Below are 19854 nucleotides of genomic sequence, written 5' to 3'. Positions count from 1 at the left end.
TTTTGTCCTACTGCTTTACCAAATTCATGATAAGCTCTAGTATTTTCTGGTAGCATCTTTAGGAATTTCTGTGTAATCTTTAGGAATTTCTATTTATCATGTAATCTGCAAACAGTGACAGTTTTACTTCTTTTTCAATTTGGATTCCTTGCAGTTCCCATTGTCGTGCAGTGGGTTAAAAATCCCACTGCAGTGGCTCAGGTCACTGTAGAGGTTTGGTTTTGATCCCTGATGAGGCACAGAGGGTTAAAGTGTCCTGCATTGCTGCAGCTGTGGAGTAGGTGGCAGCTGTGGCTCAGATTCATTCCCTGTCCTGGGAACTTGCATATGCCACAGGTATGGCCATAAAATTTTAAAATAAAAAAAAAATTTGGATTCCTTTTATTTTTTTTCTTTAACTGCCATGGTTAGTACTTGCAAAGCTATGTTAAATAAAAGCAGTAAGAGTGAACATAAAGAAAAGTGGTGTGAGTGGGCCTCTCATTTTAGAGGAAATTCTTTCAACTTTTCACCATTAGAATGATGTTAGCTATGGGTTTGTCATATATGGCCTTTTTTATGTTGAAGTAGGTCCCTTGTGTGCCCGCTTTCTGGAGCGTTTATCATAAATGCGTGTTGAATTTTGTCAAAAGTTTTTTCTACATCTATCGAGGTGACCATATGGGTTTTATTCTTCAGTTTGTTCATGTGGTGTATCACACTGATTGACTTGCATGTATTGAAAAATTCCTTGCATTTCTGGGATAAATCCCACTTGATCATGGTGTATGATCCTTTTTTAAAATGTTGGATTTGGTTTGCTAGCATTTTGTTGAGGATTTTTGCTTATATGTTCATCAGTAATATTGGCCTTTTTTCCCCCCTTTTTAGTGGTATCTTTGTCTGGTTTTGGTTTCAAGGTAAAGGTGGCCTTATAGAATAAGCTTCAGAATGTTCCTTCCTCTGCAGTTTTTTAGAAGAGTTTCAGAAGGATATGCATTAACTCTTTTCTAAATGTTTGGTAGAATTCACTTGTGAACCCATTTACTCCTGGACTTTTGATTGTTGGAAGTTTTTAATCATGTTACATTTCAATATTTGTGGCTGGTCTTTTCATGTTTTCTATTTCTTTCTGGTTCAGTCTTGAAAGGTTGTATCTTTCTAAGAATTTGTCCATTTAGCAGTGTATTTTATGATCCTTTTTATTTCTGTGGTATGAGTTGTAACTTCTCCTTTTTCACTTCTGATTTTATTGATTTGAGCCTTTTTTTTTCTTGATGAGTCTGGCCAAAAGTTTATCAATTTTCTTGATTTTTTTTTTTTTTTCAAAGAACCAGCTTTTAGTTTGATTGATCTTATTTTCTTTGCCTCTATCTCGTTTATTTCTGTTTTGATATTTGTGATTTCTTTCCTTCTACTAACTCTGGGTTTTGTTTTTTCTTCTTTCCCTTGTTGCTTAAGGTGTAAGGTTAAGTTGTTTATTTGAGATTTCTCTTGTTTCCCGAGGTAAGATTGTATCACTCTAAACTTCCCTCTTAGAACCGCTTTTGCTGTGTCCCATACTTTTTGGATCATTGTGTTCTCCTTTGTCTCTAGATTTTTTAAATTTCTTCTTTGATTTCTTCAGTGAGCCATTTGTTTAGTAGCATATTGTTTAGTGTTTTTTTGCAGTTTTTTTTCTTGTAGTTGATTTCTAGTCTCAGATTTGTAGTTGGAAAAGATGCTTGATATGATTTCAGTTTTCTTAAGTTTACTGAAATTTGATTCATGGCCCGGCATGTGTAATCTCTCTTGGAGAATGTTCCATGTATACTTGAGAAGAATGTGTATTCTGCTAATGTTATGTAAGTATAAAGTCCATCTGGTCTAATGTGTAATTTAAGGCTCATGCTTCCTTATTGATTTTATGTCTGGGTGATCTGTCCATTTATGTAAGTGAGGTGATAAAGTCCCCCACTATTATTGTCTTACTGTCAACTTCTCCTTTTGTGGTTCCTACCATTTGCTTTATATATTGAGATGCTCTTGTGTTGAGTGCATATATATTTGCAATTGTTAAATCTAAAGTCTTTTTTTCCTCTGGTATGAATACTGCTATTCCAGCTTTCTTTCGATATCCATTTGCATGGGATACCTTTTTCCATAGGCTCACTTTCATTCTGTATGTATCCCTAGATCTGAAGTGGGTCTCTTGTAGACAGCATCTTGGTTTTGTATCCATTTAGCCAGTCTTTGTGTTTTAGTTGGAGCATTTAATCCGTTTACATTTAAGGTCATTATTGCTATGTATGTTCTTATTGCCATTTAGTTAATTGTTTTGGATTTGTTCTTGTAGGTCTTTTTTTTTTCCCCTTTTGTTCTCTTGTGGTTTTGTGATTATCTTTAGTATTGTGTTTGGGTTGCTTTTTCTTTTTTATGTATCTATTGTAGATTTTTGGTTTGCAGTTACTGTTAGGCTTTGATGGGCAGTCTCTATATATATATATCTGTATATATACATATATGCACATTTGTATATACATATATAGACTAGGGAGAGAGGCAGTTGTGTAGGTATATGTGTGATTGTTTCTTAAAATTTTTAAAAATTTTATTTTATTTTTTTATGGTTGTACCTGCAGCATATGGAAACTGCTGGGCTTGGGACTGAATCAGAACTGCAGCTGCAGGCCTTTACCATAGCCACATCAATACTGGATCCAAACTGCATCTGTGATATATTCCATAGCATGCTGCAATGCTGGATCCTTATCCCATTGAATGAGGTCAGGAATTGAACCTGCATTTTCACAGACACAATGTTGGGTTCTTAACCCATTGAGTCGCAACAGGAACTTCTATATGTGATTGTTTTAAGTTTCCATTATCTTAATTTCAAATCCATTTCAGTATCCTGCATTTGTGCTCCTCTTACACAATTGCTGGTTTTGACATACTTCTGTGTGAATGATTTCCTACCTGTACTATTTGTTTTCCTTTACTAGTGAGATTTTTCCCTTCATAAGTTTCCTTTTTAGAGTTGGAATCTTTTCTTTTCCACCTAGAGAAATTCCTTTAGCTTTTGTTGTAAAGCCACCTTGGTAGTGCTGAATTTTCTTAGCTTTTGCTTCTTTGTAAGCTTTTGGCTTCTTTGTCAAATCTGAACAAGAGCCTTGCTGGGTAGGTATTTTGGTTATAGGTTTTCTTTTTTCTTTTCATCACTTTAAATATATTGTACCACTCCCTTCTGTTGTACTGAGTTTCTGCTGAAAAATCAGCTTATAACCTTATGGGGATTCCCTTGTCTGTTATTTGTTGCATTTCCCTTGTTGCTTTTATTATTTTTTCTCTGTCTTTAATTTTTGTCAATTTGGTTACTAATGTGTCTCAGTGTGTTCTTCCTTGGATTTATCTTGTATGGGACTCTGTGCTTCCTGGACTTGTGTGAATGTTTCCTTTCCTATATTAGAGAAGTTTTCAGCTATTATCTCTTCAGATATTTTTCTGGCTGTTCTCTCTCTCTCTTTTCTCCTTCAGGGACCCCTGTAATGCAAATGTTGGTGCATTTAATGTTGTCTCAGAGCTCTTTGAGACTTCTTATTTCTTTTAATTCTTGTTTTTATTTTATTTCACTGCAGTGATTTCCACTAATCTGGCTTCCATCTCACTTATTTGTTCTTCTGTCTCATGTATTCTGCTATTATTTCTTTCTAGTATATTTTTCATTTTAGTTATTGTTAATCTTTATTCTTTGAATCTTGTAGCTGTTTGTTAAATATTTATTTTTCTTTTTAGAGTTGTACCTATGGCATATGGAAGGTCCTGGGCTAGAGGTAGAATTGGAGCTGCAGCTTCTGGCCACAGTAACACCAGCTCTGAGCCACATCTGCAGCCTATGATTGCAGCTTGTGGCAACACCCGATCCTTAACCCTCTGAGTGAGGCCAGGGATCGAACCCACATCCTCTCAAACACTTTGTCAGGTTCTTAAATTGCTAAGCTACAATGGGAATTCCTGTTAAACATTTCTTATAATTTCTCATTCTGTGACTCTGCTTTTTTCCCAAGAGCATGTATCATCTTTTACTATCATTACTCTGAATTATTTTTCAGGTAAATTGCCTATCTCTATTTCACTTAGTTCTTCTGGGGTTTTGTCTTACTCCTTCATCTGAAACATATTTCTCTGCTGTCGCTGTGCCTATAGTCTCCTTTTTGCAGGCTGCAGGGTTGTAACCCCTTTTGCTTCTGTTGTTTGCTTCCTGGTGCATGAAATTGATCCAGGGCTTGTGCAGGCTTCCTGTGGGAGGGACTGGTGCCTGCTCACTGGTGGGTAAAGCTGGGTCTTGTCCCTCTGTTAGGCAAGGCCGTATCAAGAAGTGTGTTTAGGCAGCTGTGTACCTAGGATGACTTTAGGGAGCCTGTCTGCTGATGGGTGGGGCTGTGTTTCTACCCTCTTGGTTGTTTGGCCTGAGGTATCCCAACACTAGAATTTGTAGGCTGTGGGTAGGGGCTGGTCTTGGTGCCAAAATCATGACCTCTAGGGTAGCTCATACTGATAATTATTTCCTGGGGCCTCCACCTACAGTGTCCAGCCCCGACAGTGTGCCATAGCTGACCCCCACCTCCCCAGGAGACCCTCCAAGACTGGTAGGTAGGTCTAGCCTAGGCTTCTGAGGAGTAATTGCTTTGTGCTGAGTCTCACTGCACATCAAATTAGGACATTCTGTAATACCACATATAGACATAAACTCAAAGACCTAAATGTAAGTCCAAGTAGTATAAAACTCCTAGAAGAAAACAGCAGAACACTCTTTGACATAAATTGTAGCAGGATATTTTTGGATTTGTCTCTTAAAGCAAAGGAAACAAAAGCAAAAATAAACCGATGGTACCTAATTAAAAAGGAAACCACCCACAAAAAGAAAAGAAAACCTACTGAATGGAAGAAAATATTTGCAGATATAACCAGTAAGGGGTTAGTATCCAAAATATATGAACAGCTTATAGAACTCAACATCAAAAACAAACAAAAAAACAACAACAACAAAAAATTAAAAATGGGTAGACGACCTGAGTAGACATTTTTCAAAGAAGTCATACAGATGGCTAATATACACATGAAAAGATGCTCAATATCAGTAATCATTAGGGATATTTAAATTCAAGCTACAATAAGATATCATCTCACATCTGTTGGAATGGCTGTCATCAAAAAGAACACAAATAACGTTTGCAAGGATATGAAGAAAAGGGAAACTCTGTGCAATTAAATTTTGCAGCCATTGTGGAAAACAGTATACGAGTTTCTCAAAAAACTAGAAGTGGAATTACCTTTAGAATGCCCCAGCAAGTCCACTCCTCAGTTTCCAAAAAAAGTGAAACTCAAATTCAGAAAAGTACATGCCTCACAGTGTTCATAGCATTATTTACAATAGCCAAGATATGGAGGCAACCTAAATGTTCATCAGCAGATGTATGAATAAAGAAGATGTGGTGCATATATACAGTGGAATACTATTCGGCCATAAATAGAATGACATTTTGCCATTTGTCACAACACATGGATTTGGAAGGTATTATGCTTAGTGAAATAAGTCAGAGAGTGAAAGACAAATACTGTATGATATCACTTTTATGTGGAATCTAAAAAATAAAACTAGTGAATTTAACAAAAAGAGACAGACTCATAGGTATAGAGAACAAATTAGTGGTTACCATTGGGGAGAGGGGATGCAGGAGGGGCTGGATAGGGATAGGAGGTTAAGAGGTACAAACTACTATGTATAAAATAAATAAGGTACAAGGATATACATTACAGCACAGGGAATATAGCCAGTATTTTGTAACTTTAAGTGGAATATAATCTTTGAAAACTGGGAATCACTATGTTGTATACCTGAAACTTATATATCAACTGTACCTCAATAAAAAATTAAGTAGCAGTTTTTGAGCACTGCCTTAATATTCACATTACTCTAAATATATTTTCTTTTTTCTGCTCATTTTTTAAAATGAGACATTTGTATTTTATGTTTTTATTTTTAAATAGCTGTCATGGAGGCACTGATAGAAGATGATATCTGCATTCTGGATCATGAAAAAGCCCATAGGAGAGATACAGTGACTCCAGTCTCAATATATTCAGATGAATCTGTTGCTTCACATTTTGCTCTTGTCACTGCATATGAAGACATCAAAAAACGACTTAAGGATTCAGAGAAAGAGAACTCTTTCTTAAAAAAAAGAATAAGATTTTTGGAAGAAAAGGTAAATTACCTATTTCATTATGTCTTATGACTTAATTAAGAGTGTTTGAAATGTTTTGTATTTGTCTGCCCTCTCTTCCAAAAGTGTACCAAATTTCCAAGGATAACTCACTGCTAATCTCAAAACCCTGGGCTTTTACTTAGCCTACTGTATTTCACATCATAATGCTTGGTGAATGTTTCGAAAACAGGATTTAACAACATGAAGGGATTAATTTTCAGATGTTTTTACCTTTTTTTAGATTGCCTTACCTTCATAGCTGTATGTATTTTATTCAAGATTTTACATCTGTGCAGAAAAATTATATACCAACAAAAGAAATTAAATGTTGAAGAAGCTCCTGAAACATTGTTCCAATATATTTAGCAATGTTTTCATCAGGACTGAAATTTCACGAGGACTGACATCTTTACCTCAGAATTCTCTTTTGTTCTTGAACACACATATTAGGAATGCTTTTTAACTGATGTCTTCTGTTTATACCTCTTTCTGCAGAAACTGGACACTCCTAAATGTTATAGAGTATATAAGCAAGGTAGCTGGTTCAATTATGAATCAGACCTAGATGGCTTGTGTACTGGGAAATCTTCCTCACTCATCCATTTATTTTTAAGTTTCAAGGTTTAACTTAGTTCATGTTTTTCAGATCATAGTTTATGGTCTTCAGCTCTTCACTGTATTCATATTTACAAATAGCAGCTTCCACAAAGGGGAAGGAAGTGATCTAGTTGAAAAAAATTGAGGATAGGTCTTGGTAGAATTAGATTCATTTTGAAGAAGTAAGAAAAGGAGAGTTAGGAGTTCCTGTCGTGGCTTAGTGGTTAACGAATCCAACTAGGAACCATGAGGTGGCAGGTTCTATCCCTGGCCTAGCTCAGTGGGTTAAGGGTCCGGTGTTGCCATGAGCTGTGGTGTAGGTCGCAGACACAGCTCGGATCCCACGTTGCTGTGGCTCTGGCGTAGGCCGGCGGCTACAGCTCCAATTCGACCCCTAGCCTGGGAACCTCCATATGCCATGGGAGCAGCCCAAGAAATGGCAAAAAACACACACACAAAAAAAAGAAATAAAAGGGGAGTTAGTTGTAAAAATAATCAACTTATTTGTATTCATATGGATTTTTTTAATGATTATTAAATAAACTTGTGACATACTGGAATAGAGTAAAAAAGGTAACATTTTGGAGCTTGTAGTTAAGATTATTTTAAAAACCAATAGAAAAATCCAATTTAGCATAATTAACATTGGAAATATTTCTGTCCTTTGTGACCAGCAATCCTATTAATTTCTATCTAAAATGATATAAGATTTACTGAACTAAAACATCTATTCCCTTAAAATATCAGATACACATTAACTTGATACTTTTCTGATGATGGAGATTAAATACTTGTGTGCTGGCTTGAAAAAAATAGGTAAGCACCATTAAAGAATGATATAGTGTGTTTTGGTATAATGGATTAATATATTATAAAATAAATACTACAAAGTATAAAGTACTGATTAATATCATAAAAGAGGACTTTTTAAAATATTTCTTCTGTGCTTTTTGCTTTTTTAATTAGTAAAGTTTGTGTGGAGGTGAAATGTTCACTTAATTGTAGTCCGGGCTTTATTCCCGTGCATTAGGGTAATTAGAGTAATATGTGGAGCCATCAGAAGACTGATTTATTTTCTTATGTGAAATATTCTCTTAAGTTTTCTCTTCTAATTTTATACCATTAGCTTTTAGGAGCTCGAAAGGATGAAGAAACAAGTTCTGTGGGACGAGAACAAGTAAATAAGGCCTATCATGCATATCGAGAGGTTTGCATTGATAGAGATAATTTGAAGAGCAAATTGGATAAAATTGTAAGTTTGTTTGAAAAGAATGGCTATCTGTATATTGCAAATGAGTTTTCTCCTTCAAGAGGTGTGAAATTAGAAATGTGAGATATTTATGTTCAGTAAGTGAAAAATTGAAAATATGCATGCTCAAAACAAAAACAGAATTTGTTTTCTTTTTAGGGCTGCACCTGAGGCATATGGAAGTTCTCAAGCTAGGGGTCTAATCAGAGCTACAGCTGCTGGCCCACACCACAGCCACAGCAACGCGGGATCTGAGCTGCTTCTGTGACCTACACCACAGCTCATGGCAGTGCTGGATCCTTAACCTACTGAGTGAGGCCAGGGATCAAACCCTCATCCTCATGGATACTAGTCAGATTCATTTATGCTGTGCCACAGTGGGAATCCCCCAAAACAGAAACTTTTAATAGGAATAATTATAAGTTAGTTCTATACAAAATAAATACTCAGTATGTAATGATGTTTAGGTTTTAAGTACATCTAACCCACTAACTTATTTGAAAAATCATGACTTGGTAGGGTTTGTCATTATGTTTTTAAAAAAAGCAAGTGAAAAAAATATGTCAAGTTAGAAAAAGAGATTAGTGAAAATCTGAGTTCATTTGCCCACCTTGCTTTTAAAAGGCTGAAATAAATTGGTTTTTACAACTTTGCCTGAAAATTAATATATAATACCAACCTATAGATTTTATTGAATGTAATTTGGCATTTTCCCTACTTAACTAGAATAAAGACAACTCTGAATCTTTGAAAGTATTGAATGAACAGCTACAATCTAAAGAAGTAGAACTCCTCCAGCTAAGGACAGAGGTGGAAACTCAGCAGGGTAGGCCACTTATTTGTTATAAGTATTCTAATGCAATTAATCTATTTTTCATTCATGTGTTATATCCATAATCAGTTTTTTATATCTTTATACTGAGGCCTTCTTTTTTTAAATTTTAGGCTTATTTTAATTTCTCTGTTATGCTTTTACAAGATCTCAACTCTTTTCAACTTTTCCTTAGATGTAAATTGCACTTTTCCTAGAGAAAATTTGATGGTTTTTATTCAGGGCTAGTTTGTGATAAAGTAGATCTTTTTCAAAGCCTCTTGTCTACTCTTAGAGTGTCATGGAGTAATTACAATTGCTTTTTTTTTTTTTTTAAATTTCTGAAGATTAAAATTTGCAGGTGAGATGCTGTCCTAAAAAGTTAGGTCTGGGGTTATGGGTATTAGCCTGTTCCTGTAAATGTTCACTCTGCTGAGGCAAACTCAAGAGCAGGCCTCCCTCTGAGAGACCTTTTGATAGGAGGTAGAAATGAGATCTTACGGTGGCTGATTCAGGCACTTTATATATGGAGAGTTAAGGAACTGAGTCAAGGGTTAGTCAGTATCCAGTTGTATTGTGTATGTATTGGAATGTTTATGAATAAAATTGTTTTGAGGTTATACTCTAGGCCTGATGGATGGACTTTATACTCTTCTAAAGGGACTGACTAGATGGAGTGATTAGCTGGGTGATCCTCAGTTAACTCCTTTTGCTTCTTATCACTGCCTTAACCTTGACACATATAGATTATTGATCTATCTATAATTTTAGCATTTGCTTGATTAGTGTTGTATATTTTTAAGTTTCAGATGTATTTGCTCTTTAACTTAAATAGAAAATCAGGGCTGGGGTGATTAATACATTCTAAAAACAAGATAACTAGATTTCCTAATTCTCATTAGCATAGATATTTGAAAGTAATTACTGTTTTTGAAAAACTTACTATTTGTGCATTTTATGTATTGATTTTTCTTTTACATTTTACTAGCATAATCTTTTTTTGAATTGCAGCCAATGTATAAGGCAGAAATAACAATTTTAATGTCCATCCTTTTTGTAGTGATAAGGAATTTAAATCCACCATCATCAAACTGGGAGGTGGAAAAGTTAAGCTGTGACCTGAAGATCCATGGTTTAGAACAAGAACTGGAACTAATGAAGAAGGAATGTAGAGATCTCAAAATAGAGCTGCAGAAAGCCAAACAAACGGTACTACAAAACTATTAAATTGAGAAATTCAGTATGCTGTGTATATCATATGTAGGATTATAACCAATTACCGAATCATAGGGTTGAAATAAATTGTAACTACTTAGTTATCTTCTCTGAAAATCTGCCCTTATTTTCCTCTTTAATCATTTTAGCTTAATTTTAATCTATCAAATTTTAGCTTAATTCCAGAATTATATAATTTTGTTCTTTAAAATCTAATTTTGAAAAACTTCACTAGTTTACTTATTAATTTTCCTTTCTTTCCGTTCCCTTAAGTCACTTTTTTCTCTGTAAAGTTAGTTGAAAGAGAACTCAGGTTTTAAGTTTGCCATTTTATTTAACTTAATAATTTGATTAATTTCTACATGACAAGGGACTTGACTTTTAGTAAACAAAACAAAACCAAACTTTATAGCATTCACTAATTTTCAGAAGTATAATACTTTTGGAGCAACTTTAATTTTTAGGATATAGCTGTGAATTCAAGAATTGGTTGTGGGGGGGGTGCAAAACAAATCCCTGCCTTGCTGCTGAAGTATGGTCAGCCTGTAGTCATTCACTGAAATGCAAGATGCCTCTCAGATCCTCACTAAGAGTCTGTATCCTAATACAGTGACCTTTGAACAATGTGAATTTGACCATGGAGGTTCACTTATACGAGGATTTTTTTTTCTCGGTAAATACACAGTTGGCCCTCAGTATTTGCGGGTTCCACATCCATGGATTGAGCCAGCCATAGCTTGTACACTATGCTGTCCATTGTTGGTTGACTCTGGATGCTGACCCAAGGATACGGAGGGCCAACTTGGGGACTTGAGCATCCATTTGGTACCTACTGAGGATCCTGGAACCAGTCCCCCATGGATATCAAGGGACAACCATATTTTACATTAGTTTTAGAAAATTTGGATACATGTTTTCAGATATCATAACAGTGCTGAAAATAAAAAGAAGAAATGATAGAGAAGCAGAACAGTATAGGAGCATTACTCCAAATGCAAAGTTTAATATAGTTATTTACAATAAATTGAAAAGCTCAGTAGCCATTATATACAGTCTCTATACACTCCTGTATTTCAAACTAAGGTAGCCACTTAGATAATTATTTCTCAGGTCAAGCATTTTGCCCATCACAGTATTGAGCACTACTGAGGAGCCGTGTCCCTCTTGCAGGTTCTTCTGGGCTGCCACTAACTGAGAGGAGCTCCTTCCACACTCCTGCCAGCTAGCATGCTGCCCGAGTCCCAGGTGTCCTTAGACAAGCTGACAGGCCTCTCCTATAATGTGGTCTTTACTGAAGGTGACCACTGGTTAAGACTGAGACAGACATTAAAAATAATAAAGAATTTTGCCTTGGCCTTTACCAAATGAATTCTTCTGAACTGGACAGTGAAAACTTGATTTGGAGCCCCCAGGCCTGATGAAAGGGAAACACCGACTACAAAAATTACCATTAGAAAAAAAAAAAAAAAAAACAAGGAGTTCTTATAGTGGCTCAGTAGAAACGAATCTGAATAGTTGCCATGAGGTTGTGGGTTCAATCCATGTTGTCGCTTGGTGGGTTAAGAATCCAGTGTTGCGGTGAGCTGTAGTGTAGGTCACAGATGCAGCTTGGATCTTCCATTGCTGTGGCTGCGGCTGTGGCTATGGCTGGCAGCTGTAGTTCCGATTTGACCCCCTAGCTTGGGAACGTCTATATGCCACAGGTGTGGCCCTAAAAAGCAAATAATAATACTACTGTCAATTCCTGTTAGAGCCATAGTGTTTTTTTTTCCCCTGCTTGACATCTGGAGTTGATTTTCCTAGCTTTGAACCTATATGCACATGCATAGTTCTTTCAGAGGCTTCTAGCATCCTGTCCTGCAAGCTTAGTTGTCATAGCCCTCAAGAGGCTTCTTTTAAAAAGATGTGCTTGCAAGGAAAGATCTGCATCTTGAAGCTCTGAATTCTCATTATCCATTATTGAAATAATTTGATAGCTTTTATAAAATGATGGATATTTCCATATATGGAGGAGGCAATACCATGGAATCATAAAAACTTGGTTCATAATTGTGTTGTTTATTAACTGTAACATCAGGAAAGTCATTTAACTATTCTGAACTTTTTCCTATGAAGCTGACATTAAATATCTATTTTTTTATAAAGATTAAATCAGGTCATATGTAAAGCAGTTAACATGGTGCCCAGTACATAGGGTCTATTATCAATAAGTGAATGTGTTTCAAAAAAAATTAATTAGGGTCATCCAGAAAAGCAGTCCTTTTAGGGGTATAGATGCATGTGTGTTACACTTCAGTTCTTTTAATATTTTCCACTAGATGGTGCTAGGGGATAATTTTGCCTTTTGATTTAATTCATCTTTTATAAATCACAGAAAACAGACTTTTGAAGGTAGAAGAAACTTTAGAAATAACTTCTTTTATTGTTGATGAAATTGAATCTGAGAGACCGAGAAACTTTAAGAGTTGAAGGTGAGATAAGGAAGGAGTTTAAAAAAAAAAAAAAGATTTTAAGACGGAGTCCCTTCTTTCTAGGAATTTATTTGGCCACAGGAGGGATATTTAAAGTGAAAAATGCTCACAACTAATTTAAAGATATGAACCAAGAAAAGGTGGAGTGGAAATTTATCATTTTATCAAGGGTTCCAAGTTTAAATCTTGATATTGTAGGAAGTACATTTAAGTGTTGTTACAAAGCTGATCAAAGTCTTCTTGGATATGGGAGTCAAAGGGTAAACCAAGGAGAGAAATGTATGTTCGTTCATATTAATAATCTTTCTTAAATCTATTATTGCAATATTTACACAAATTTTTAAGACGGCACTTTCTGTGAAACGTATTTTGTGATACCTTCTGAAGTGTGAATTAGTATCCTACATGGACCCAATAGTGGGGTTTGAGGGGTTTTGCTTTTTTTTTTTTTTTTAAAGTACTTAGTGAACTTGGTTGAGTAAATGTTTAGTTTTAATGAGGTCAAGGTTCCAGGGTCATTTCCACTATTGGCATTTTTATTTCCCGTATCCTCCAATTTTCCAGCCATTTATATTCAGAACAGTTGATCCTTTAAGAAAAACAGGCACTGGCGCTGAAATGTAGGAAACACTAAGTAAAATGGGGTTGCTGTCAATACATAAGAGATTCACATTGTGCCGTGGAGTAGGGGAGGTTCTGAGCAGTCCCGAAGTCTATATAGGAACCTGGTTAACGAGAACAGTGTTTTCCCAGGATTTTGTAGCTGTGGGCTCCTGTTTATTTGAAACTGCCATCAGATGGCATTAGTTGGGAAACATCCGTTACTGCCTTTAGAACATGGCAAACTGATGGCTGGCCAGAAGCCAAGTCTTTGAGTATTAGAGACATTTGCTTTGGGCTTTTTGCTATTATATTTTTTGAATTGTTTGGTGGTAGCTGGAGAAATACTTTGCTAACCCAGACTGTTAGGTTCTTTTTTAATATCATTGTCTTTAAAAATTAGGAAGGTTTCCATTGTTCATATATGTATAAATATATAGTAATTAAAACGTATATTTTTAACTAATTATACAGAGAAACTGCAAGTGACTTGGTCTGATTCCTTCATTTCCTGTGAGGAACAGGAAAGGAAAGTGTCCAAGGTCATATGCTTTATCAGTGGTCAGACTTCTTCTGACTTGTGCGCCAGCTCTGTTTTCCCTCTCCATAGCATTCTCCAAGATGCAACTAATTTGGACAGTATTTAGTTGGTGTTTTCTGAACACCAAGATCCAAAGACGTTTTATCTTCTGTACTATATTTTGATATTTTAGACTCCTATGTTCAGAGGACTCATGAAGTCCTTCTGTATTTTTTTAGTGGTCCACTTTAAAACATATCATTTAGATTACATAAATAAGAAATGGTAAAATTAAATTCTGTTCTTTAAGTTTATACTAGCCATTTTCTACCAAAAGAATTAGTGCCTGTGACAATCATTTTTATTGTTACAGACCCTGAAATGAAATGCTTTCAAACAAGTGTGTTACAGAGTTGCCTTAAACATATTAAGTCCCCCTTTTAAATATCTTTTATAGATTCTTTTTCCCTGTCATCTATAATGTAAACTAATAACACTTGAAGTATATAAGGACTTTATGAAGTCCTTACCTTATCATTTTCCTGTGGAAAAAGGAAATTTATGTGATCTTTTTGAACAGTAACCTGTTAAATTTAGGTACATTTTGCAATAATACCAAAAAGTGAAATACCAAAAATACCCATTTTTTCTGATAGAATTCACTCAGTTATACCTTGAAGAAATAATATTTTGATGTTTGTTACCCTTTTTTGAATATAGACTTCAAATTGGTCTTCAGAAACATTTTTAAGACTCCAAGTTCTTTTGTATGAGAGCAAGTATTTTTTAAAGAAAATTAAAGCATTGATGACTTTAAATAATTGGAAGTGATTTGGAAATTTCTGAGTTATTTTATTAAAATTGTATATATGACCTAGTTTTATGTTGTACAACAGGTGTATTCTGTAAAAGCTGAAACATGCCTAGGATAATAAAGTACTGAGAATAAATAGAAGATAAAAATTACAACTTTTAAACCTTTTTTTAAACAATGACAGGATCCTCCTCAGGAAGACAGTCTGAAGAGCAGAGATCTCCAAAGACTAAGCACTTCAAGGTATGAACATTCTTCAGCATTTACAAAGAATATATTCTTGTTCTGTAGGCCACTTTGTATAGGTGCCTACATTTCTGTTTTGATTTAACCTTGAGAACAGATTGATACTATTTGGGTACTATATGTAATTTTGATCACAAATATACTTATAAAAATATTTAAATCCGTTAATAATAAATAGGCTTGAACTTTAGTAGAAAGACGTATATTGTGGTGCCTTAGATAAAATTTTTGAACATTCACTAATGTTTAAGATAAGATTTTAGGGAGCTAGCTGTGTAGAAATATTGTGTAATAAATTATGTATTTTACATGAAGAATTAGGCATTTCTATACACAGCAGTAACACTTAAGGGCAAACTTGGACAATCTTAGGCTTTAATATGACATGATTTTTTTTTTTTTAAATTTTTAGGGCTGCACCCACAGCATATGGAAGTTCCAGGCTAGGGGTCGAATTGGAGCTGCAGCTGCCAGCCTATGCAACAGCCACAGCAACACAGGATCTGAGCCAGGTCTATGACCTAGACCACAACTCACGGCAATGCCAGATCCTTAACCCACATCCTCATGGATACTAGTCGGGTTCATTTATACTGAGCCACAAAAGGAACTCCATGACATGAATTTTAAGAAAACTATCCTCTTGGGGTCTGATAAAATTAACTATCAGAGTTTACATATGTTACTTCAGCCTTTTTTTCCTCAAATATATATCCGATAATTTTTGTTCATCCCCTCTCTACATGGATACATTGTCCAATGAAAAATACTCATACGACCTTCATTGTTTGATCATTTGGCTTCCAGAGTAAATAATGTTTATTATCTCATACTTATTCTTATCTAAAACCTATTGGAGAGGAATGATCAATTAGGGAAAACATTTGAGGAAAGTCCATGTAGCCCTCTTCCAGATCCAGGGGTAGGCACTCCCGAGTGAAGGGCCAGCAGTGAGGATTATAGCTGTCTCTGTTGCAGCTACTCAACCCTGCCATTCAAATAGTACTCACTTATGCCTTCAACTTTCATCTCAATTTACAGCAAGGAAGTTCTTCCTTTTTTTAATACGTGTTATCTAGTATAGTGTCCTTGGAAATTATTTTTCAGAGTTCCCTTTTTTCCTGTCAACCTAGGTTTCCCCTTACTAATCTCTTGTATTTTTCATTTTTATAAGCCTCTTTAAACCATTTCTGGAAAGAAGCATGTTAGAATCAGAGTAGGTCAAATGAAATGGCTTATATAGTTTATTAGAAGTACACGCTATAGAATGGGACTTCTGCTTCCATGGGCAGTGTTACCTAATTTGGATCACTTCTGAGAATCACTTGAAAAGTTATCCCCCAGCTACTAAACAAACAAACAAACAGTGTTGAAGGCATCATATAACAAGATGGTGAAGGATCTAAGCCAGGATTTGGAATGGGAGGAAGGCCCCAGGAGGCGAGTCTGATATTTGAGGCTATTAGAACTACAGAGTTGTGGCTTCCAAATGCAGTTTTAAATTCTCTAAGGCTCACTATTAATTCAGGGATACAACTGAGAGACAAATTTTGGAAAGAATTAAGTTCGGTCTTAAAAATACCGGATGCTCGGAGTTCTCGTCGTGGCTCAGTGGTCAGTGAATCTGACTAAGAACCAGGAAGTTGCAAGTTCCATCTCTGGCCTTGTTCACTGGGTTAAGGATCTGGCATTGCCGTGAGCTGTGGTGTAGGTTGCAGACACGGCTCGGATCCCGTGTTGCTGTGGCTGTGGTGTAGGCCAGCAACTATAGCTCTGATTCAACCCCTAGCCTGGGAACCTCCATATGCCGCGGGAGCGGCCCAAGAAATGGCAAAAAGACCAAAAATAAAATAAAGTAAAATAAAATAAAAAATACCGTATGCTAAAGAAATGCGTAATTAAAGCAGGTCCTGATGCCTACCAAGTGCCAAAAAAAAAAGAAAAAAATGTGTTTTTGTAAACTGGTGTGCATTTATCTTACATAAGCATTGTGGACTGCAGAACTGACTAGTTCTTCCCTCTTCTGGTTAGCAGCTAGGAAACTAATTACCAAATTTGTGGCTTACCCTTGGTAACCAGCATTTTTATGTTAGTCTCATTGCTAACTGCATTTTATCTTGTTTTTCCTTGCCTTTATCATTTATATCTATTTGCAGTTCATATTCTTGATTTCTTAATCTTTGTAAGTTACCCCATCCACTTTTAGATGAAACAATTCAGATGCTAAATTGTTTACTATACTATGAGAAAAGTATGCAGGAATGTTTCCATAAAACTGTTAACTAAGAATAAGTTTAGGTGTTTTTTAAGAATTATTTTCAAGTTATTTGGAAAGCACTTTTTTGGAACATCCCCTTCCCCCTTTTTTTTTGCATTTCCTCCCATCACATTGCCAGGCAAATGAGGTGGTGCTACATTGTTTCCTGAGTAAACCTTTTAATTACTGAAGACCTTTACTATGGTCCTCATGGTATACAACATTTTAACAGTAACAGCTCTGCCCATGAGAAGCTTGGCCAGTGTTCTGCCAGTGTGTACTAGTTGGTGGTGACTTAGGTGGTTGCCCTCAGTTGTTAAACCAGGTCTGGGTGTGGGTTAACTTCTTCAAGTGAAAATTCTTTGTTTAGAAAATAGGGATCAGATTAGTATTTTTCACACTGTGCTTTGTTGCCTTAGTGATCATCAAATTTTGTGAATTAAGACAAGCATTTTTAAAATAAGAACAGGAGTTCGTGCTGTGGCACAGTGGATTAAGAATCCAGCTGCACCGCTCAGGTCACTGTGGAAGTTTTGGTTCAGTCGCTAGCCTGGTGCAGTGGATCAAAGGATCCAGTATTGCCCTAGCTGTCACGGTAGGTTGCTGGTGTGGCTTGGATTCAACTCTTGGCCTGGGAACTGCCATATGCCATGGGTGTGGCCATAAAATTTAAAAAAGGAATGAAACAGGATAGAACATGAGTGTGTATGGTTTGCAGTGTAAAATGATTGCCTGGTGTGCCTTACAATAAAAAAATATTTGAAAGATGCTTGTTTGAGGAAACCACAGTTGTCAAAATATACATTTCTAAGTCTCCAGTTCTTGGCTAAGACTGTCCCATACTTTCAGTTTAATTCCTTGGGGAATGCAATATGTCAAATTTTTTTGTCTTTTTGCCATTTCTTGGGCCGCTCCCACGGCATATGGAGGTTCCCAGGCTAGGGGTCGAATCGGAGCTACAGCCGCCGGCCTACGCCAGAGCCACAGCAACACGGGATCCAAGCCGTGTCTGCAACCTACACCACAGCTCATGGCAACACCGGATCCTTAACCCACTGAGCAAGGCCAAGGACCGAACCCCCAACCTCATGGTTCCTGGTCGGATTCGGTAACCACTGCGCCACGACAGGAACTCCAGTCAGTTTTTTAAATCTAAAGAAAAAACATGGCTGAAGTAAAAACTCAGTTAAGTGGATTTTTCTTATACAAGGAACATTCATTTCAGCATTAAAGAATTCATAGTATAGTGTCAATTAAGAAAACAGGTTTGGCGTTCCTGTATGGCTCAGCATGTTAAGGATCTGGCATTGTCACTGGTCCAGCTCAGGTTGCTGCTGTGGCACAGGTTTGATTTCTGGCCCAGGAACCTCCATATTCCTCTGGCATGGCCAAAAAAAACAAAAACAGAAAACTGAGGTTTTAGATAATTTTACCATGTAAGCTGGACATCTGTCCCTTTCTTGAACAGTGGATAAGCTGGTTTCATTGCATTTAAAACTTAGGGGTATGGAATTTTTATACTAGTGTCAAGGTTATGTTGGCAGTTGGTATACTGGGGTGGTTGGTAAGTGTGTGATGAAGATGAAGGTGATGACAATAGGAACATGTTATCCACAGAGGGCAGCGATCACACAACTGGATACTATATGGCAGCTTTGAACAGCCCCATGTTAGATGGAGGAAGTCCTCTGCACCCATTTCCTCAAGTGTGGGGGGTGAGTTCCCCAGGTTGCCAAGTGGGTGTGAGACTGGGGGTGAGGTGCCTCTCTAGCAAAATAAATGCTCAGCCACCACTGTCTTTTCATGTCATTTATTTGTTAGGATTCCCAGTGGATGCTTTGCTGTTGCATCTCAGTGTTCAAGTAGTTTTATAAGTCTTCGTAGACAACTATATATATCATCATATATATTAAATATATAGCAAAAGTAACTTATACTCCCAGTTGTTGGGAGCTAGAAGAAGTTTATAGTCTCAAAAGTAAAGGTTAGCTGGAACTCTGCTAAAGATTGGTGGATGACAACTTCCCAGTCTCACTTAAGGACTGATTTAAACATTTTATTCACTTAGAATTTTTAAAATGTTAACACACTTTGAAGACTGTAATACTTTAAACTGCCATTTCTTTGTTATCCACAAGAGGGAGAGCTTATACTTAGTAAAAATTTTAGATTTTATGTCTGCAGTTTTCAAGTGACATTAAGGGCAAAAGAAAAAGATTAGATGATATATATTAAAGTTGGTGACCTAGGTTTTAGTTTAACCTCATTTATAAATAGTCTCCATTAATTTGAATTAGAAAATGTATATCAGATACTGCTTTAAGACCTCTGTTACAATTGTTTTTATTTAACATGGTTAGTTATTTTGAATGATAGAATGTGTTTGATATTCCAGTATCCAAATGCTGTCTTGAATATTTGCTTTTTTTTCCTCCAAGTCAGGTGCCGATTTACCATCTTATGTGAATACTAAAACACTATTTTTAACCCATGTTATTCATACCATGACTGCATGAATTAGCACATGCACAGTGTTTACACTTAACTGCTATGTAATGTGAGTGATTCTTTTTGGGAAGTGTACTGAAGGCCCAGAATTGCACCAGGGAACCCACCGACTCCCTTCACACTTAAAGAGAGTTCCTATGTGCAACATTTATGGTAGGACACATATTAGATGTTGACTGCTGAAGCAGAGGTGGTTAACTAATTTTTGTGAAGCACTTACTTCACACCTGTCAAAAACTTGCAAAGTCCCTGCGTTTTTTTAAATATACTGCTGGTTAACAAATGCTATTTACGACATACTAGAACAAGTAGATTTTTCTCAAAAGCAGCGTAAGGTTT

The 19854-nt window shown here is 36.1% G+C and overlaps 1 protein-coding gene across 5 annotated transcripts in view; it reads left to right on the top strand.

Annotated features, from left to right (window-relative positions):
• AZI2 (5-azacytidine induced 2) overlaps nucleotides 1-19854 on the top strand; it is a 28053-nt gene that overhangs the window by 2154 nt on the left and 6045 nt on the right. For 2 of the 5 annotated variants that reach the window (XM_047769316.1, XM_047769312.1), the window contains exons 2-6: nucleotides 6010-6227; nucleotides 7951-8076; nucleotides 8800-8899; nucleotides 9945-10093; nucleotides 14689-14747. In XM_047769316.1, coding sequence (XP_047625272.1) covers nucleotides 6015-6227; nucleotides 7951-8076; nucleotides 8800-8899; nucleotides 9945-10093; nucleotides 14689-14747 — 647 coding nt within the window. In that variant the 5' untranslated portion in view covers nucleotides 6010-6014. Of the gene's footprint in view, nucleotides 1-5048; nucleotides 5534-6009; nucleotides 6228-7950; nucleotides 8077-8799; nucleotides 8900-9944; nucleotides 10094-14688; nucleotides 14748-19854 lie in introns of those variants that run through there. The other 3 variants (XR_007133370.1, XM_047769321.1, XM_047769308.1) reach the window with 3 other exon arrangements.

The sequence above is a fragment of the Phacochoerus africanus genome, chromosome 1 (genome assembly GCF_016906955.1).
Source record: "Phacochoerus africanus isolate WHEZ1 chromosome 1, ROS_Pafr_v1, whole genome shotgun sequence".
Taxonomy (NCBI): Eukaryota; Metazoa; Chordata; class Mammalia; order Artiodactyla; family Suidae; genus Phacochoerus; species Phacochoerus africanus.
Note: the sequence above shows the minus strand (reverse complement) of the source record. Positions and strands in the feature narration are given on the sequence as shown.